The following is a 16,327-nucleotide window of genomic DNA, read 5'->3' on the forward strand; positions in this document are numbered from 1 at the left end:
ATACCATGCCTTCCGGCTACAAAGTGCTATAAAATACTAAACGTTTGATATCGGACTAGTTTTAATAGCCTTACATTAGAATAAATCTAGCCATTTTTATAGCGACTACATTTCGACGTGAATTCAGAGGCCGTAAAATGGCATTTTCTCTTTACGGCGGATCTTGTTTCGTCGATTTGCTTTCGTGAACGCCATCCTTTCCAAAACAAACGCGAAAACAGATAGTCCAATTCCAATGCCGAGCAGTGCAAAAGCGCTCGACAGGTCTGTTAGAGTCAAAGACGTCATCTTTCCACTGGGTTTGATTTTACCTACCATGCACTTGTCGACGTTGGGCGTGTACTGCAACATCCAGTGGGAAATTAAACCGTTTTCCCACAAATACTGCAAACTGCTTAGAGAAATTTTGTTAGTCGATGAAAAGCTAATCAATCAAAGTTTATTTTGGAAAAGTAATATTAACTCGTGATTGATGATGAAATTGTGTCGGCCGCCTTTGGGTAAACCCAGTGAGTAATACTCGACGAACGGAATGGGATCCGAATAGGTCATGCGACATTCCTGATGGCTTTTCATGTCCATCGCCAAGAAGTAGTTGACGAGCAAATGATTCTTTTTTTAAAAAAAGAAAGAGAAAGTTAAAAGCTTTTATGTGTAGGCGACACGGAAGGGAGAGCTGTGATTTGCCTCACAGCAAAGTAAGTAGCCCCTCGCTGTAAAACATTTTTCACTCCGTCTAAAGTGTTTCCTTTGATTAACAACTGTGGATTGTTGCGAAGCGAATTGCCAATAACTTTATTTGGGCCAGAGGTGGCCTCCTGTCGAAAGCAATTTCCGGTTATTTCAATCCGGTTGTATACACACGAAATAGTTTTTATTTACCAGAAACATGCGAGCCTTGCCCAATTCAAAATCAACCGTCATTCTCGTCTCGCTACTGGCCGCCAATTCTTCCAGCGTGTTGACTATTGGCCTCAGCTTGGGAACGGTTAAATAAGACATTAAAGTGCCCGTATATGCGTTTACCAGGACGACCATCGTCAGGCACCACAAGCCTGCCACTAGACGCAGTGACATTTTGGCTTTGGCAGATATATGGTTCCCTTTTGAGAAACCAGGATCGATCAAACATTTCGGAATTAACATTTGCGATTATCGATTTTACCTTGTCCGGCAATAATTGTCATGGTGTACATAGTGTGATCGTAAATATCGTTCATGAAACTCTTGGACTTTCTTTCCGTACCCCACTGATGGTAATAATGAGTCAGCAGAGCCATGAAAACGATGATGGCAATTACCGAAAAGAAGAATAACATCCAAACCTTTTAATAAAGCCAAATAACCTTTTTTAAGTAGTTAAAATAGGAAATTTTGAGGGAAAATGAATACGTTCAAAGAGAAGGGTCTGATGCAAGCGGTAAGGCGGCTCTCTTCCTTTGGCCACGGCTGTAATAAATAATAGTCTTCCACCGTGAGCGGAATAGAGCAATCTATTTGCAGCAACAGACCTGGCGTGGGAACGAAAGAGAACGGGATAACGTCGACTTCCTGTAAACCAAACGGGTTTATTATTTCTTCAGAAATGGTAATTAAGCCAAACTTCTTTATACACTATAACCTGTTTCACTATTTGCTTGATGAGCGCAGGTACTATGCCAAGTTTGCCTCTATCCGTGTTGTCGACAGGCACGTAAATCAGCCTTTAGTTACACAATAGAAATTGTTACACAGTTTTGGATCTAGAATTTGTAATTGATTAACTCACTCCATTTGAAAATGTTCAGAAACCCACTTAATAATATCATTGCAGATTCCAAAATAAGAGTAGTTTCCTGATGGCATTTTCGTAGCGGAAAGACATGGCATGAACTGCAAATGACATCCAAAAGAAAATGTTATCTTAATTCTTTCAGTTTTTTTTTAAATTTGTAAATACGTTAAAAGCTGAAGCTCTCAACTGGCGGCCGTGCAGCAACTGTCTTTCTTCTAATAGTGGGCTTCCGTGAACGTGAAATTTGATCAGCACTGATCTTAATAAAAGAGGAATTAAAGATAACAAAATTAGAATAATGTGTCCCATCACAAAAATATCACAGAGTATTTTCTCTAGTTTGTCGTTTCAGCGCCAAACATGCTAGTATAGCCACACTTTGGTTCATGTGGTCGGCTTTTTATGTTCGAGAAGAATCTATTGCGGTAAAAACCTTTTGTTTTAAAGTTAGCCATTAGTCAATCCGCCCTTGAATTTTCTAGCATGCGCGTTTCGACGACAGAAAATCGAAAAAAGTTCCAAGGGAAAATAAGTTAGGGACGTCGTCTAGAATGAGACGACATTTCTCAAAGAAGTTTACAACGAAAGTAACATAGGTATACCTGTGTTACAATATGTCTATATCTTGCTATTTGGAATCACAACTAGGAACGAGGTTGGCTTTCTTCACGTCATTATCTGCGACTGATGAATATTTTGTGGACCTATGCAACATGGTGACATGGACAAGAAGAAACAATAAACAACTTAGTGCGTTTCTCTTCTTCTAATCCATTTGCATGTAGCAATTATTTGTGCATGGTCAGGTTAAATTAGTTTGTTACTACGCAGCTAGTACGCATACCAACACGCCCAGTTTTCCCATTCAAATGTGTTAGTTAATACCCGACAAATAGAACGAGTTTAAACTTTGAACAGCAGCTCTAAAGGTCCACAGATCAATACAAGCCATACACGAAAACATTGTTGATAAATTTACCATCTGAATTTCAAAATTAAAGAGATTTAATTTTAGGCAAATATCGTTTCTGAAATGCACAGACGGAAGAGGTGATATTGCAACCGCTGGGATTTAGGCATTAGCTACGTTAATCTAAATGGAGGTCATTTACGGACATTGTTATTAGTTATTAGCTATTCACCGAATTCTTGAAAGCCGTTCTAATATTGCTTAAGTCGCTGATTTCTTAATTCTTATCCACTTTGGTGTTTCCTTTTAGACTCTCCACAGTTCAGTTTAGTGAAGTGTGTAGTTACTTTATGACCTCGAAAACGATACATTTCCAAGAATACTTTATCAGGGAAAGAAAGTTGATCTTGATGCAAGTGTGATGACATTTCAAGTTTAAGTGAATGTGTTTTTTTATTAAAATCCATTTTTAAGATCTTTGATTTTATCGTGTCACCATAGTTGCTGAGCCAAAAGTGTTGTTGACTGTTTAGTACCAGCATGGACAACTGATATGCATGTAAACTTCTGCTATATTTAATGTAGAAAAAATAATTCTTTCCTCCATTATGTACCACAAACTCAGAAAGTGAAATTTGCAGAGATATTTTGAAAATACGAGAAACCATCCACATTACTTAACTGAAAGAGGCTTCTTTATAACAGGTCAACAAGTGGCCAGTGTTTATTTGCATTTGTAACTGGATAGTGGATAACAGTGTTAATCGAATCACATTTCAGAAATTTCGCTGAGCACTGGAAACCAATCGCAAAATTATGACAACTTCGCAAAATTGTTGGTTTACATTATCCGCTCACGTACACACAGGAAAGGGCATTCATTCGACTTATAACGACAAACGACGACATTTGAAACTTTCCACACATATAGAAGTATACACACCATCTGTTAAAATAAAATCTGAGCTGACCTTTACCCTCCTACTCTAAACAAATTGTATATACATCCAGTGCAGAATCAGCATCCTGAATCAATCGTGTGTTGATTGTTTATAACGTTTCGATTTCAAATGTGAAAACTGGGTGGGTCAATGCGCATTATCTTGTTCGGCTTCGTTTGAGTCAATGTATAAAAGACGCAGCTAAACGCCATTAAATCACGAGCTGCTTGTTGAAGGAGCTTGGTCGCAGACGAGAAAATGGTCAAGATTCTTCTAGTCCTGTGTAAGTTAAATGTTTTGTTTCGAATAAGTGTTTTTATAGTCAGTCCTAATTTGTTTTATTTTATGCAATCCAGCGGCGCTTCTGTGCCTGACATGGGGTAAGAATTCATTTTCTATGTCATTTTCTATGTCATTCAAAACATTAAACTTTTTTAGGATGGGAAACGGGTAATCAGTACGTGTATAACTACGTTGGACGCTCTATGGTTGGCATTTACAAAATGAAGCAGCAGAATGCTGTGATTGAAATGCAAAGTCGCGTCATCGTACAAAACATTGATGCGAACACCATCGTCGTTAAGGTAATTTTTCACATCACGTTTTTCTCTTGGAGTTCTTGAACTGACATTTTGACTTGAATTTCGTATTCAGATGACTGAGAATAGCTTAAGACGCCATGGAAACTACCTTGGAGATGCTTTCGAGATTGGTGGAAGTGGTCCTGAAATGATTGATGGAGAAGAGGACAAAATCCCCAGCCCAGAAATCCTCAGCGCTCCTTTTGTGATCTCTCACAATAAAGGATCGGTTAGTTAACTTGGTTAAAAATCGAGAATTAAGCATTATTATTGAAACATTTACTTGTCTATAGATCACTGGAATTCAAATGGGTGAAGATGAGCCTTTGTGGATCGTCAACATCAAGAAAAGCATCGCCAGCCAGTGGCAATTGGATATCACAGGTGTCCGTCATGAAGGCCCTTCTGTTAACTGGGAAGGTATTTGGGAAGGTCAAAGCGCAACTTTCACCGTCTCTGAGGTATTCCACTAAACTCATTTAGACTTTATCGTGTAGAAATTGTTCATAAATCAATTTCGTTTATAGGACTCTTTGAGTGGTGACTGCAGCACTATCTACGACATTGAACGCCTGCCCTGGGCTCAGGTCTACACAATGGAGGCATACAAAATGGGCTCTTGGGACGCCGTTTGCCAGGACAAGCCCGTCTACAAAATTGTCAAGACTAAGGACTTTAACCGCTGCAAGACTAACCCCGCCTGGGCTTCGGCTACTCCTGCTTCCCACAGCTGCGAGTTTGGCAAAGGCAACTGCGAAGACTTCATGCATGTAAAAAATGGTTAATATTACGCAAATGGTTCGGTGTTTAATAGCAATTTTTCATTGACAGCGCACAACTATGGCCAGATACGTTGCTTGCGGTAAATCCTGGTCCGATCTACTTATGGTTCATGCTAACGGTTTCAGCGATGTGTGGGTTCAGCCCTTCGCCACCAAGACCGATGAGTTGCTCAACTCGGTCATCACCAAATGGTCCTTTGAAAAGAAGGAGGCCATCAGGTCCTGGTTCGCAGCTCCGTCATCTCCTAAGAAATACAAAACCCTTTCTTACGTCTGGGGTGACTTCAAGCAATGGACTGAAGATGGAACGTAAGTCTATTTGTATTTAGACATTTATAGCTATCAGATAGAAAATTGAATTTGTTTTTATTTCACAGCCCCGCCCAGCCCAACCTGGTGGATGCTTACTGGAAGAGCCCATTCCCCATTTCAGTCGTTCGCAAGAACATCATTGATGCCCTCCGCGTTGTCACAAGGGATCTCCAAGAGAGACCCGATTCAGAGAAGGACAACTTGGAACGTTTGGCCGTCATTGGTCGCGTTCTACCCATGTTTTCTTTTGACGAATTAAAGTCCTTGTGGCAAGAAGTTAAAGCTATGGATTGGGTCACCATGTAAGAAAAGGATGAACAGAAATGTTTGTTTCATTGACTTCTAACCAATAATTGTTATTTGCAGGGGTTTGTTTGTTGATTGCGTCGTCCAGTCTGGCAGCAACCCCGCCATCATGTTAGTCAAGGAATGGATTGAGACCGAACAGATTACCGGAGCCAAGGCCACCTGGGCTTTGGCCGCTATTGGCTACTTTGCCAAGACCCCCACTCGCGAGCTCCTTCATGAATTGATCGTAAGATTTTATTGGATAATATCAATCAACGTGCACCGATTAATCCACCAATTCATTTTGTCATTCAGAACTTGTTGAAATCTGCCCCCGTTCAATCCGACAGAGCTATGTTGCACAGCACTATGATGACTGTTGCCGATTTGATGAACGCCGCCTGTGGTTCTCGTTTCGCGGCCTCCAAGCGCTTCCCCATTTCCGCCATGGGCAACTTCTGCGACAGCAAGGACACCGTCATCATCGATGAATTCTTGCCTTGGCTCACCAAGGAACTCGAGTCCAGTCAGAGCTCCGTTGAACGCATCGTTGCCTTGTCCGCCTTTGGATCATTGGGTCTCGAGGAAATCGTTCCTGTACTGCTGCCCATCATCCGTGGAACTCCAGGCAAATTCGATGACACCGCCGAGCGTGTTCGCGCCATTCTTTCTCTCCACCGAGTTGTTTTCACTGTTCCCGAAAAGGTTTGATTCCAGTGAATATTTCCAGGGATATTAATTTACCACTTTTGTTAAATTCGTAAAGGTCCACCCCATCTTGGCAAGTTTGGCCAGCAGTGTTTCTGAGCGCCCTGAGGTCCGTATGGCTTCCTTGGGACTCCTGTTGATGTCGAACGCTCCCCAAACCTGGTGGCAGAAGTTCGCCAGCATGACTTGGTTCGAACCTAGCCAACAAATGGCTACTTTCACCAACAGCCTGATCGATTCGTTGACCAAAATTCCGGCTTCTACTCCTCTGTTGCAGCAATTGTAATGCCACCTTTAAGCTCTTGATTTTTGAAAAACATATTTTAATGATTGTTCATAATTTTTCGAATTGCAGGATCATGAAAGCTAAAGTTGCCTGGCCCCTGCTTAAGTCCGCTCCTTTCGGCCTTCCTTACTCTTTTGCTGATATCCGTTCCAGCCATTTGGATGAAGGCATCGCCGTCATGATGCACACTCCCAGCTACCGCGTTGCTACCGAGCAATGGCCCGTCTATTTGGCTAACCGTTATTACTATCAGCTTGGCCCCTTCTCTTCTGAAGCTCTTAGCGTAATTATAAATGCTTTGAATCGAAACACAGTCAGACTAAATAACAGATTTATTAATATTGCAGGTTTACCTGTGGAACTACAACATGTCCGAAGTCTGGCAAAACATTTTCGGCAAACTTTACGGCATGATGTCTCCCAAAGAAGGCGTTCGTGAGAAGTTTGAAGCTGTCAAGGGAATTTGGGAAGAGCTCAACGCCACTCCTCGTCCTGCCGACAAACGCGCCGGACTTTTGCACATCAACCTGATGGGCTCCATCAACCGTTTCATCAACTTGGAGAAGTTAGAGAAAGACATCCCTACTTGGATGGCCGAGGCCATGAAGTACCAAAACCAACCTTACCAGGTCAGCGTTAACAAATACCGCATGTTGGCTGAATACAACGTCCGCTACCCTACCGAAATGGGTCTGCCCATGCGCTTCTTGGCTACTCTGCCCATCCTTGTCTCCATGCAAGGCATCGTGAAAGGTGACGGCAAGGGCGGTATCAAGTCCGACATTAACGCTGAATTGAGCTGGAAGCTGACTTCCGAGATCCGTGTTGATCTTCCCCTCAACGGCAAATACATCGCTTCCGGAGTTGACGTCCGCGTCGATTCCCGCCCGCCCAGAGAGATGACCTTTAGCTACAAATCCCCGGGCACGATTAAGGTCACCTGGATTCCTGGCTCCAAAGTCACCGATCTCCTCTACTACCACGTCAAGCCATACACCGTCACTCGCGGATGGACCGACAGCGCCACGCCTACTCTGGAACATGATGCTACCCATCTTGTCAGCGTCAACAAACCCATCCAGCGTGAACTCCCTCTGGGTGATCGTTTTGGCGTTAATGTCAAGCTCATTGAGAAGAGCGAGCTAACCCATTCTGACAAATGGTCTTGGTGGCAATGGTTCCAAAAATGGGATATCAACGGTTATTCCAACCTCGGCTTCGTTCCCCAGGAGCTTCAAGCTCGAAAGTACGTCCTGCGTTACGAGCCATCCGGTACCCGCGCCCGCTCTGTTTCGACCACTTTCCAATACCAGTACGCCACCAAGTCTAGCCAAAATACCTGGGTTCACGAATCGGGATCCAGCCAATGGAAGACTCCTTCAGAAGCCGAAATCATCTCTTCCAGCCCTATCAGCCCTGAATTCCGCCCAGTTCTTGGACGTCTCTTCAAGAACCTGGAAAGTGGTAATGCTCAGCTCATGAGAGCCGGAGTGGTTGCTGAGCAGAAAGATGGATCTTTCATCCAATTCAACACCATTGTTGGTCTGTCTAAGGATTCTTGGTACACCAAGGACTTCACCGATATCCAAATCGAAAAGTACACTTCTGACAGTTCCAACGCTCCCGCTACTAAGGAATTCGACTACTCTGTCTGTTACACAGCCGTCCGTAATTGGAACAAGCCTCCAACTTACGGCTTCAGCAAGGATGTCCTGCATTTGGAAGACGAAGAAAAGATCGCTTTCGGAGAAAAATGCGATAAATCCAAGATTCGTTTCACTGCCAAGGCCTTCCGCGACGAAGAGGCTGCTCAGGCCGCCATGTACAGCCCTGCCGGTCAACAGTGTCAGAAAGATATGGCCGCCGGATTCATGTACGGAAGCCCTGCTTGCACTGAAGCTCGCCGCATGGATCATACTTACAACAACTACGAGTTGAGTGCCGAGTCCGCAGACAACTTGTCTCCTGCCGCCACTTACTGGATCAACACTGCCCGTCAATGGATCAACCACAAAATGTATCCATTCACCGTCAAGCACATCCAAGGACAATCCAACCCTGCCAACCGCGCTAGCTGGACCATCAAACGTGATCCTCACACCGGAGACAGCAACATGACCTTTGTCCGTCCCACTGAAACCTTGGTGGCCTGGAATGTCCGACGTGAAGATTCTCACAACGAATGGGCTCGCTTCTCTCCTTTGACTTATAACTATTCAAACATCTTCTATCCGTTGAACGCCGGTAGCAATTTCATCGGTGACGCTACCACCTTGACCACAGGTGGTGTTTCCGATGCCAAGTGTTACGTTGGACCCGATGCCGTCCACACTTACGATAAAGCTAGCTACAACTACACCATTGACGAGTGCCCCCACGTCTTGTTGACTGACTGCAGCCAAGACAGCAAATTCGTCGTCACCGCCCGACATGGTAGCGAAGGACAAAAGATTGTCACCGTCATCTACGGAAAGGATACTATTGAACTCGATCCTTCCGGCTGGATTATGGTCAACGGAGCCAAATCTGCTTACAAGGACTGGGAAACCGAGAGCCGTGTTGAGATCCGCGTTCCTGGCACAAAGGAAATTAAGGCTGTTATCTACCCGATTTCTACCGGTCTCGTTATGGAGATCAGAAGTTGGAACTGGAACTGGGGCTGGAACTGGGGCTGGAATTGGGGATGGAACTGGGGCTCGTCCTGGAACTATAACTGGAACTGGATGTCGATCAAGGTCCAGGGATCTCACGTTGAACTATCGGCTCCCAAGTATCTACAAGGTCATGCTTGCGGTATGTGCGGCGATTTCAACCAAGAAATCGTTGGTGAATTCATGACTCCCCAACGTTGCGCCGTTTCTTCTGGTGAACTCATGGCCACCAGCTTTAAGGTAGATTTATAATGCCACAAAAATATTTTTATTTTTTTCTCTATTTAATGCAATTTTTTTTTCAAAACAGCTGAAAGCCGGTAAGAGCTGCACCACCAACGACTGGTCCCGTCGTCTGAAGAAAGAGACCGAGACTTGCAAGTCGATCGACCAACAATTCCACGCTCAACTACCTGATTGGACCATGTAAGAAGACCTTTGTGACAATTCATAACTGATTATCCCTGTAAGCATTATGCACTTGTAATGCTTTACTATGATGCTCTCTTAGTGGCTTTGTTATGAACCCTTGTAGTAGTTAACTGTCAATGTCAGATCAGTTTATAGAAACCCCTCAAAACAAATCAAGGCACCAAATTTGTATAAATGGTTTATGCTTTTGTTTTTGACGTGAAAATATAAAATATGGGTAATGCATTATGGTTAGAATTTACTTTACTTTGGTTAGAATTACACTACACAGAACAGTACTATTCAGGGCAGTGTCACCGATACCGAAAGCAGAAATGCTTGCAAATTGCAAGTCTTCGTTGTGTATCTATACGCGAATCTATTGAAGTTTTGATAATTCAATCGACATCCCAGATCCCACTAAACTTTCCGATATATTACTGTGGTATATTGTACATAGTCTTAAAAATGACCAAAAACAAGAAACGAAGAGAAAAAAAAAAGAAAATAGCAACACAATCGGCAGTTCCAGACGAAAACGTTACTCCGAAACTGGTGGAAGACAATTGAAAAGATACCAAAAGCGGGCCCCCGGATTCCGGGGGCCAATAGCACTTTTGGCTATTGGCCCCCGGATTCCTGGGGGAAAGCTATTGGCCCCTGCCGCTAGGGGGCCTACGGGGAAGGGCCGCGCCTACCAGCAGGCTTTTGACAATTGACACATTGAATCAAGCGTTAACACCTTAAATCTGCCATCTTGTGTGAATGAACTTCGTTTGGTTTGAATTGTAATAGTGTAATAATAAGTAATAAGAAATAAAAAAATTGGAAAAGCGAAACTGTAGCCAATTGTTAGATCCTTTACAACACAAGACAAAGAAAACTAAAATTAAAGTGAAAATTAAAGTTAAAATTTAAAACAAGATTAATGTTCCATTAAAACAAGATTGGGAATAAAATAGAAAGTTGAGCAACGGCGCCATGGTAGGAAACTAACTCATGCATGAGCATGAAATGCCAAGATAGCGAAGCATGTCCGGCGTCTACTAACTTCATGTAAATGTTGTCAAACTTTTTCTACCTTCATTGCTAATGCTGTTCGCAATGTTCTAGAAAGTCATAATTAATATAAAAGTGAAGGTCCGTTTCTTTTGGTAATTTTTTATGGGATGTGAATTCAGAATAAATAAACCAAGTGACAGAATGCGTTTGATTATTATGTATTTAGAAGTTGACAGATGACGCTGACATAAATACCCACAACTTAAATCATTAATAAGCCATTGGGAAGTATGGGAACTATCTAGAAAGGAACAATATGTAAAATCAAACAGAGGATTAAATAAGTTATATTTATATCATCATTTTCTACTGATAGCCATGTTAACTTCAATTTTCATGTCTCCTATATGGCGTGATATCATCTGCATATCAGAGGTCTCAAAGAAGATGGGTAGAACAGCTTAAACCGAGACAGCATTTTATTTATCACTAAGGGAGGATTTGCGATTTGGTTTCGTCAACTAAGATGGAAATTCACCACTTTTATTTGATAAAGATGAGATATGTTTTACGATTGAGGGCAGTCGATAATTACACAATCAATTGAATATGTCCTTAGTACTGTTTTGGTTTAGAAGTTGTTGTGTTATAACAACAGAGAGAACAGGCATGAAAGAAAAACACAATCAATCGGTAGTTAAATTTCAAAAAAATGGGTCGAGAATCACAATGACGATAATCAAGATTAGTTTTCATCCGACCCTTCGGAGTCTTCCGACTCTGTACATGGCACAGAGTCCAATGGATCTTTCAATTCAACGGCGGTCGTGTTCTCCGAGTCTTCATTGTCCCACTGCGTCGGTTCCGGCATTTCCATCGCCTTGTTCCGCAAGGCTTTCTGCAAATAGAATAAATAAAACAAAACCCAGTTAGTTGCGGCCTTTAACACAAAAATGGCAGACAAATGACATTCTGTTAGTATAAATGTTCCGTGTAAAGTTATATGGATTCGCATTCGACGGGAGGGTGGGTGTTTTCATTCCACAATCAAAATCGGCAGAAAAGAGTCGCCTAAACATTTAAGAAGGTCGTTGGATGGCTCATTTGATGGCTCTGTTGGTGTTTCTGTCGACTCCGCATTTTGGTGGTCCGGAGAGCTTTCGTCATTATCTTCTTCACCATCATCATCTTCATTCAAATTTAGCGGCTTCCCGTTGACTGACACGATGTTGGGTTTCCTGCCACCGTAACGCTTGAAGAAATCTGCTTGGTTCTTCCTACGTTCGACCTTCAACTGTTCCACAGCTTCTTGTTTATCTCGTTCGATTTGAGCCAGATCAGCGTTTAGCTAGACACCTTTTGCCGACTCGTCCCACCAACCGTAAAGCCATTGGCCTCCATTCTTTTCGCTTACCTTATGATCGTTTTCGGCCATCTTGTTGAAAATGCTAGAGTACAATTTCTTGTCCTTTTCGCGTTGCTCGCGAATCTTGGCGTTGCAGATCACCACTTGATTGGCGGCCGCCTTGTTGTTTCAATCAAGTTGGAGAATCGCCTCGAAATGTTTCTTGGCGTCCTCCAGCTCGTGGATGCCCAAAAGTGCCTACAAATGGAGAGACAAAATCTGTGAGTAATAAATCAGAACAAATTGCTGGTCAATTGGTACGGATACCTGGCCATGCGGAATAAACCCTTTTCATTTTTCGGGTCCATCTCGAGCGCCTTGTGGCAATGATCACGAGTTGCACAGAAATCATTTAACTTTAAACAGCACATGGACTGATTGAGATGTGCTGCCAGCATGAGCTGTTCTCGTTCCGTAGCTTTCTCGTCTTTAAGAGCTGAAATAAAAACGAAAAGTTTTATTTTTTTACAAAATGAAATCAAATTGTTGCGAAAAGCAAAACTTACTTTTTTCAAACTCGAGGAGGGTGACAATCTTGGAGTAGGCCTACTGTTTGTTAGCCAGAGCGTATTTGGTAGTTTTAAAATGATTGATTCCTTTTCCTTTGCAGAGTTTAGCCTGCTCCAGCTTTTTCTTCGGCGTCCATGCTCCAACTCTCTTTGGCCTTTTCAAAGCTCTTGACTCGAGTTCAACATTCGAGGTTGACGTTGGGAAACACCTTGTTTCTCGTAACCGGCAGAGCCGAAACCGAATGCAGGTGACAACTTAAGCAAGCTCCAATCTTGCTTCTTGAATTTCAACAGAGCCTATTCAACACCGTTGGGAATGTTGTGTTCTAAATCTTCTCCAAGGTTGAAGCTTAACTCAAGTTGATCATCAAATACCGTGTCTCCGTGTCGACCGAGCAGTAAAACTAGAACAATTAAAAGGGAGAAAAAGTAAACTATTGTTTAATTTTCACTTTAAATAATTCAGTCAAGGAAGCATACCTTCAGCAACAAGCACCTTTTCATTATAGGATTTGAATGACTTTAAGGTTTGATTTATAATTCCTCCATCACTTGCTTTGGTGAGATCTTCTATCTTTCAACCTAAAGACAAATATAAATTACAGAATTTATATAAAAATGAACAGTGTGGATCTAACCATACCTCAAACATCAGCAATTGGCATTTGAGAGGAATTTTTAGGTGGACTTCCATTTTCACCGTAAGCATAATTGGATTAACAAGACAAGACTGCACACTTCAATGGTATTTACTCCAGTAAGGTCTTGCATGTCTTTTTTACACTACCTGTAGAGAATTACATTTAAAAATGTCAATAAAAAAGACATGAAAATTCCAATGAAAAAGACATGACGAAGAACTATCACTTGTCAACAACACGGCCGGCTGCTGGTACTAGGCGCGGCCCTTCCCCGTAGTACCCAAGGCACAGGCAGTGACTTCAAAAACAAAAGACTGCTGTGAGGCGCGATCCTTTTCCAGTGTCCCCCTAGCGGCAGGGGCCAATAGCATTTTTGGCTATTGGCCCCCGAAATCCGGGGGCCAATAGATTTTTCCTTTATTGTCTTCCTGACATGAACTTGATGACAGCCAAGCAAACATTTGGTTGTCACACAGGATGTTGTGACACCAAGGACAGCAACAGCTTTAAGCACCCCTTTCAACATCCATCTCCTCATTAGGCAGCATATCCGTTAAAAGTGTGAACATCAATGACCATCGAAACCTACAGAGAAAAAAAGAAAGATTTAGAAGAAATCACAAGTAAGGCAAAGTACGGAATGACAGGAAAAAGTTTAAAAGGTGATATGTAAAGCCGGTAGAAGCAGGGGTATGCAGAGGTCTCTCCATACACGGCCTGGTAGAAGTAGCAGTATAGGACTACGACATTTCGTCAACAATCACTATTAACAGATGTAGATGAAGCATGTAGAAGCATTATCCTCATTGTGGAAGCATTTTTTACCTTGGGGATTTCGTCTGTTGTGATGTGTGATACACAATCTGCGGTCGAAGACGAGATACAAATTTGCAGGGATGAATATTACGTGAGTATCAAAGTTATTTGCCCTTATTTTTTAGTTCTTTTAAGTGAGTGTCAACGAGTACTCAACGAGCGAGATTGGATCGGACATTGTTTTCATGTTACTGTTGAACGTTTCTTCTTTCTGACGCTAGACAGCATAGCTTTTGATCATTTTCCACTCAGTTTAAATACGCTTACTTTGCACATCTTTGAAGAATTTTCTCAATGCTACTTCAAAAAATTTTGGTTGATAACTGTCAGTTTCTGTTTCAGCAACAAAGCTCACTTGTTAGATTTTTAATAATGTGTTTTTTTTTCTACTTCCGGTTTTCTGATTTCAGTCAGTAGTTTAGTAAATATTCATTCGAGGAGCAAAAAAACCACATATTCGTGATCCTCGTGAAATTTGTGGTAAAGTTCATGTTTTCTTTTGTACGTACGCGTACTTCCGGTTTCGAGAGTTATCCTGAACTATAGTTCAGGAAAAATCTCGATTTTGACCAAAATCTGGATTTCGCTTAAATTACACCTAATCGACCCCAAATTTCACGGAGATCACGAATATTTGGTTTATTTTGTCGACAGCTCAATGGTTAAGGCGCTATCGCTTACTTCCGGTCTACTTCCGGAAAATTTACATTAAACTAGCAAGTGAGCTTTATTCTCTGTACACTTCTAAGGATTGCATGCTAATTTAAGCAAAGAGAAATGGTCTTTTTGATTACTTTTATGACTTGTACTATCTAAGGCCAGTCCTTTAGATATTGAGTTTTGAACGTGTCAAATAGATGGCGTGAAAGAATGTTGTTTGTTGTGTCACAAATGGGCTAATGGCGGTTCGTTGTCAAAAGTTCAGCTACAGCTATCTTCTTCGAAAATTACCAATGAATTCGTTGGTAAATTGACTAGATTTCCTGTGCAATTTGTTTGGCATGTGTTGTTTACCGAATATGTGTTTATTAACATCATTATTTCTCCTCCATTTCCAGGAAAAAATGTGAAAGGTACAGAACCCAGTACTGTCAACTATTGTGTTAAAAATACTGGTAGGCCTATCCTACAGAATATGTCATCCAAATGACAGAGTGGTAACAACCAACGCTAGCTTTAGTAAATTATTGCTGGAACATAGTCTTCTCATCTTTTATTAGGATTCATCACTATTATCGGCTGAATCATTCTATGGGACTTGCCAGATCACCAACCTTAGCATGGACCAATGTATTTAAAGTATTGTTCTGCACTTAAGTCTATATAATTTTTAAGTTGAATTATTCTTTTAGATCATACACATCAAGCACATTGATGCCACAAATTATAGACAAGGTGACTTTATTTTTTATTTACAGGTTTTAGGTTTCTAATGTAGCATGAAAGACTTTATGAGAAGTCATGTTGTTTGAAGAAAAAGGACTATATACAGTTGACAAGGTTCTATGCTAACCTGTTGGCTGCTACCCTTGAATCTCCCTGTTTACTTCCTTACACGGGTCCTCTTGATTTGAGGTACTGCTTTCTGTTGCTACAACCTTGTTTGAATATTATCCAAATAAATGTTCATTCTTCTTTTACAGGGTAACTCTTTCGCTACTGATCACATCCACTGTTGTAAACTGATGAGAGAATGCTGCAATTCAAGAATGATGTAGTTGGTAGATAAATGACAAGCGCATATCTGGGCTCCCTTCTTTTCTGTGGCCCCGTTTCCCTAACTAACCACTAACCAACGCCCGCCGGTTGTCACTCACCCGCTGTGAAACCAGGAGGAGGGGAGGGCTCTGGTCGAACGAGGACTTGGAAGGCGCATGATCCGATGAAAACTTTTGGAGGGTCATGAGTCTAACCCGGAAGCCTAGTAAGACTACATCTCCCCAGTAAAACTGGCCTCGTACTTCTCTCTTCTTCTCGGTCCAGATACTATCTCTGGGGGCCGTAGACAAAACCTACAATTGCATGTGCGAGTTAAAACAAAGCAACCCACTACCCAATGAAACAAAAAGCCATGGTTTATTTTTTGCGCAAATCTGCGTTAGTCAAGTTACAAATTTTTCCTATTCAACAACTCGCGTAGAATTTTGCATGTAATCTATTAGTGCAAATCGCCATTCCATGTGTTTGGTAGTTAAGAAAATGGTTGTTTAAGAAACAAACAATGGGGTGTTCTGAGTAGCCAAAAAAACTCACCATTGTTTGTTTTTTAAACAACCATCTTCTTAACTACCAAACACATAGGATAGCTAT

General features: G+C 41.8%; 2 protein-coding genes, 1 long non-coding RNA gene and 1 pseudogene across 7 annotated transcripts; 2 read left to right on the top strand and 2 right to left on the bottom strand.

The window, feature by feature from the left end:
- Positions 1 to 29: 29 nt before the first annotated feature.
- Positions 30 to 2,545, bottom strand: LOC124200203 (ionotropic receptor 93a-like). Of its 4 annotated transcripts, none has more exons than XM_046596359.1 (11): positions 2,377 to 2,545; positions 2,153 to 2,252; positions 1,940 to 2,033; positions 1,769 to 1,872; positions 1,622 to 1,703; positions 1,393 to 1,551; positions 1,166 to 1,325; positions 883 to 1,061; positions 693 to 818; positions 464 to 612; positions 30 to 391 (listed from the first exon to the last, which is right to left on the bottom strand). In XM_046596359.1, the coding sequence occupies exons 2-11, from the start codon at positions 2,227 to 2,229 to the stop codon at positions 124 to 126; spliced, it is 1,398 nt and encodes a 465-aa protein (XP_046452315.1). In that variant the 5' UTR covers positions 2,230 to 2,252; positions 2,377 to 2,545; the 3' UTR covers positions 30 to 123. The 4 variants fall into 4 exon arrangements, with proteins under 4 accessions (XP_046452315.1, XP_046452314.1, XP_046452317.1 ...); XM_046596358.1 differs by having other exon boundaries at positions 883 to 1,103; XM_046596361.1 differs by lacking the exon at positions 2,153 to 2,252 and having other exon boundaries at positions 883 to 1,103; positions 1,940 to 2,028.
- A 97-nt stretch (positions 2,546 to 2,642) lies between these two features.
- LOC124200201 (hemolymph clottable protein-like) lies at positions 2,643 to 9,893 on the top strand. 2 transcript variants are annotated; one of them, XM_046596356.1, is made up of 15 exons: positions 2,835 to 3,617; positions 3,696 to 3,908; positions 3,982 to 4,005; positions 4,064 to 4,209; positions 4,280 to 4,435; positions 4,500 to 4,667; positions 4,734 to 4,976; positions 5,038 to 5,297; positions 5,366 to 5,602; positions 5,667 to 5,835; positions 5,904 to 6,293; positions 6,355 to 6,578; positions 6,652 to 6,865; positions 6,930 to 9,473; positions 9,544 to 9,893. In XM_046596356.1, the coding sequence occupies exons 2-15, from the start codon at positions 3,884 to 3,886 to the stop codon at positions 9,661 to 9,663; spliced, it is 4,920 nt and encodes a 1,639-aa protein (XP_046452312.1). In that variant the 5' UTR covers positions 2,835 to 3,617; positions 3,696 to 3,883; the 3' UTR covers positions 9,664 to 9,893. The 2 variants fall into 2 exon arrangements, with proteins under 2 accessions (XP_046452311.1, XP_046452312.1); XM_046596355.1 differs by having other exon boundaries at positions 2,643 to 3,908.
- Positions 9,894 to 11,199: 1,306 nt separating this feature from the next.
- On the bottom strand, positions 11,200 to 13,254 carry LOC124200624 (annotated as a pseudogene).
- Positions 13,255 to 14,662: 1,408 nt separating this feature from the next.
- On the top strand, positions 14,663 to 15,851 carry LOC124200204. The gene is made up of 5 exons (XR_006877188.1): positions 14,663 to 14,982; positions 15,076 to 15,174; positions 15,238 to 15,316; positions 15,436 to 15,592; positions 15,661 to 15,851. It is a non-coding gene; the product is annotated as an uncharacterized LOC124200204 (long non-coding RNA).
- The last annotated feature ends 476 nt before the right edge of the window (positions 15,852 to 16,327 follow it).

This window comes from Daphnia pulex, chromosome 8 (genome assembly GCF_021134715.1).
Source record: "Daphnia pulex isolate KAP4 chromosome 8, ASM2113471v1".
In the NCBI taxonomy this organism is placed as follows: domain Eukaryota; kingdom Metazoa; phylum Arthropoda; class Branchiopoda; order Diplostraca; family Daphniidae; genus Daphnia; species Daphnia pulex.

Excerpts from the sequence above, each read along its gene's own strand:
- LOC124200203 (XM_046596358.1), bottom strand. The coding sequence starts at position 2,229 with ATGGCTAACTTTAAAACAAAAGGTTTTTACCGCAATAGATTCTTCTCG. Across the intron at positions 1,873-1,939 it reads TGAGAGCTTCAGCTTTTAAC|TTCATGCCATGTCTTTCCGC; the intron begins GTATTTACAAAT and ends TGTCATTTGCAG. Across the intron at positions 1,704-1,768 it reads TCTGAACATTTTCAAATGGA|GCTGATTTACGTGCCTGTCG; the intron begins GTGAGTTAATCA and ends GTGTAACTAAAG.
- LOC124200201 (XM_046596355.1), top strand. The coding sequence starts at position 3,884 with ATGGTCAAGATTCTTCTAGTCCTGT. Across the intron at positions 4,006-4,063 it reads GCTTCTGTGCCTGACATGGG|GATGGGAAACGGGTAATCAG; the intron begins GTAAGAATTCAT and ends AAACTTTTTTAG. Across the intron at positions 4,668-4,733 it reads CAACTTTCACCGTCTCTGAG|GACTCTTTGAGTGGTGACTG; the intron begins GTATTCCACTAA and ends TTTCGTTTATAG.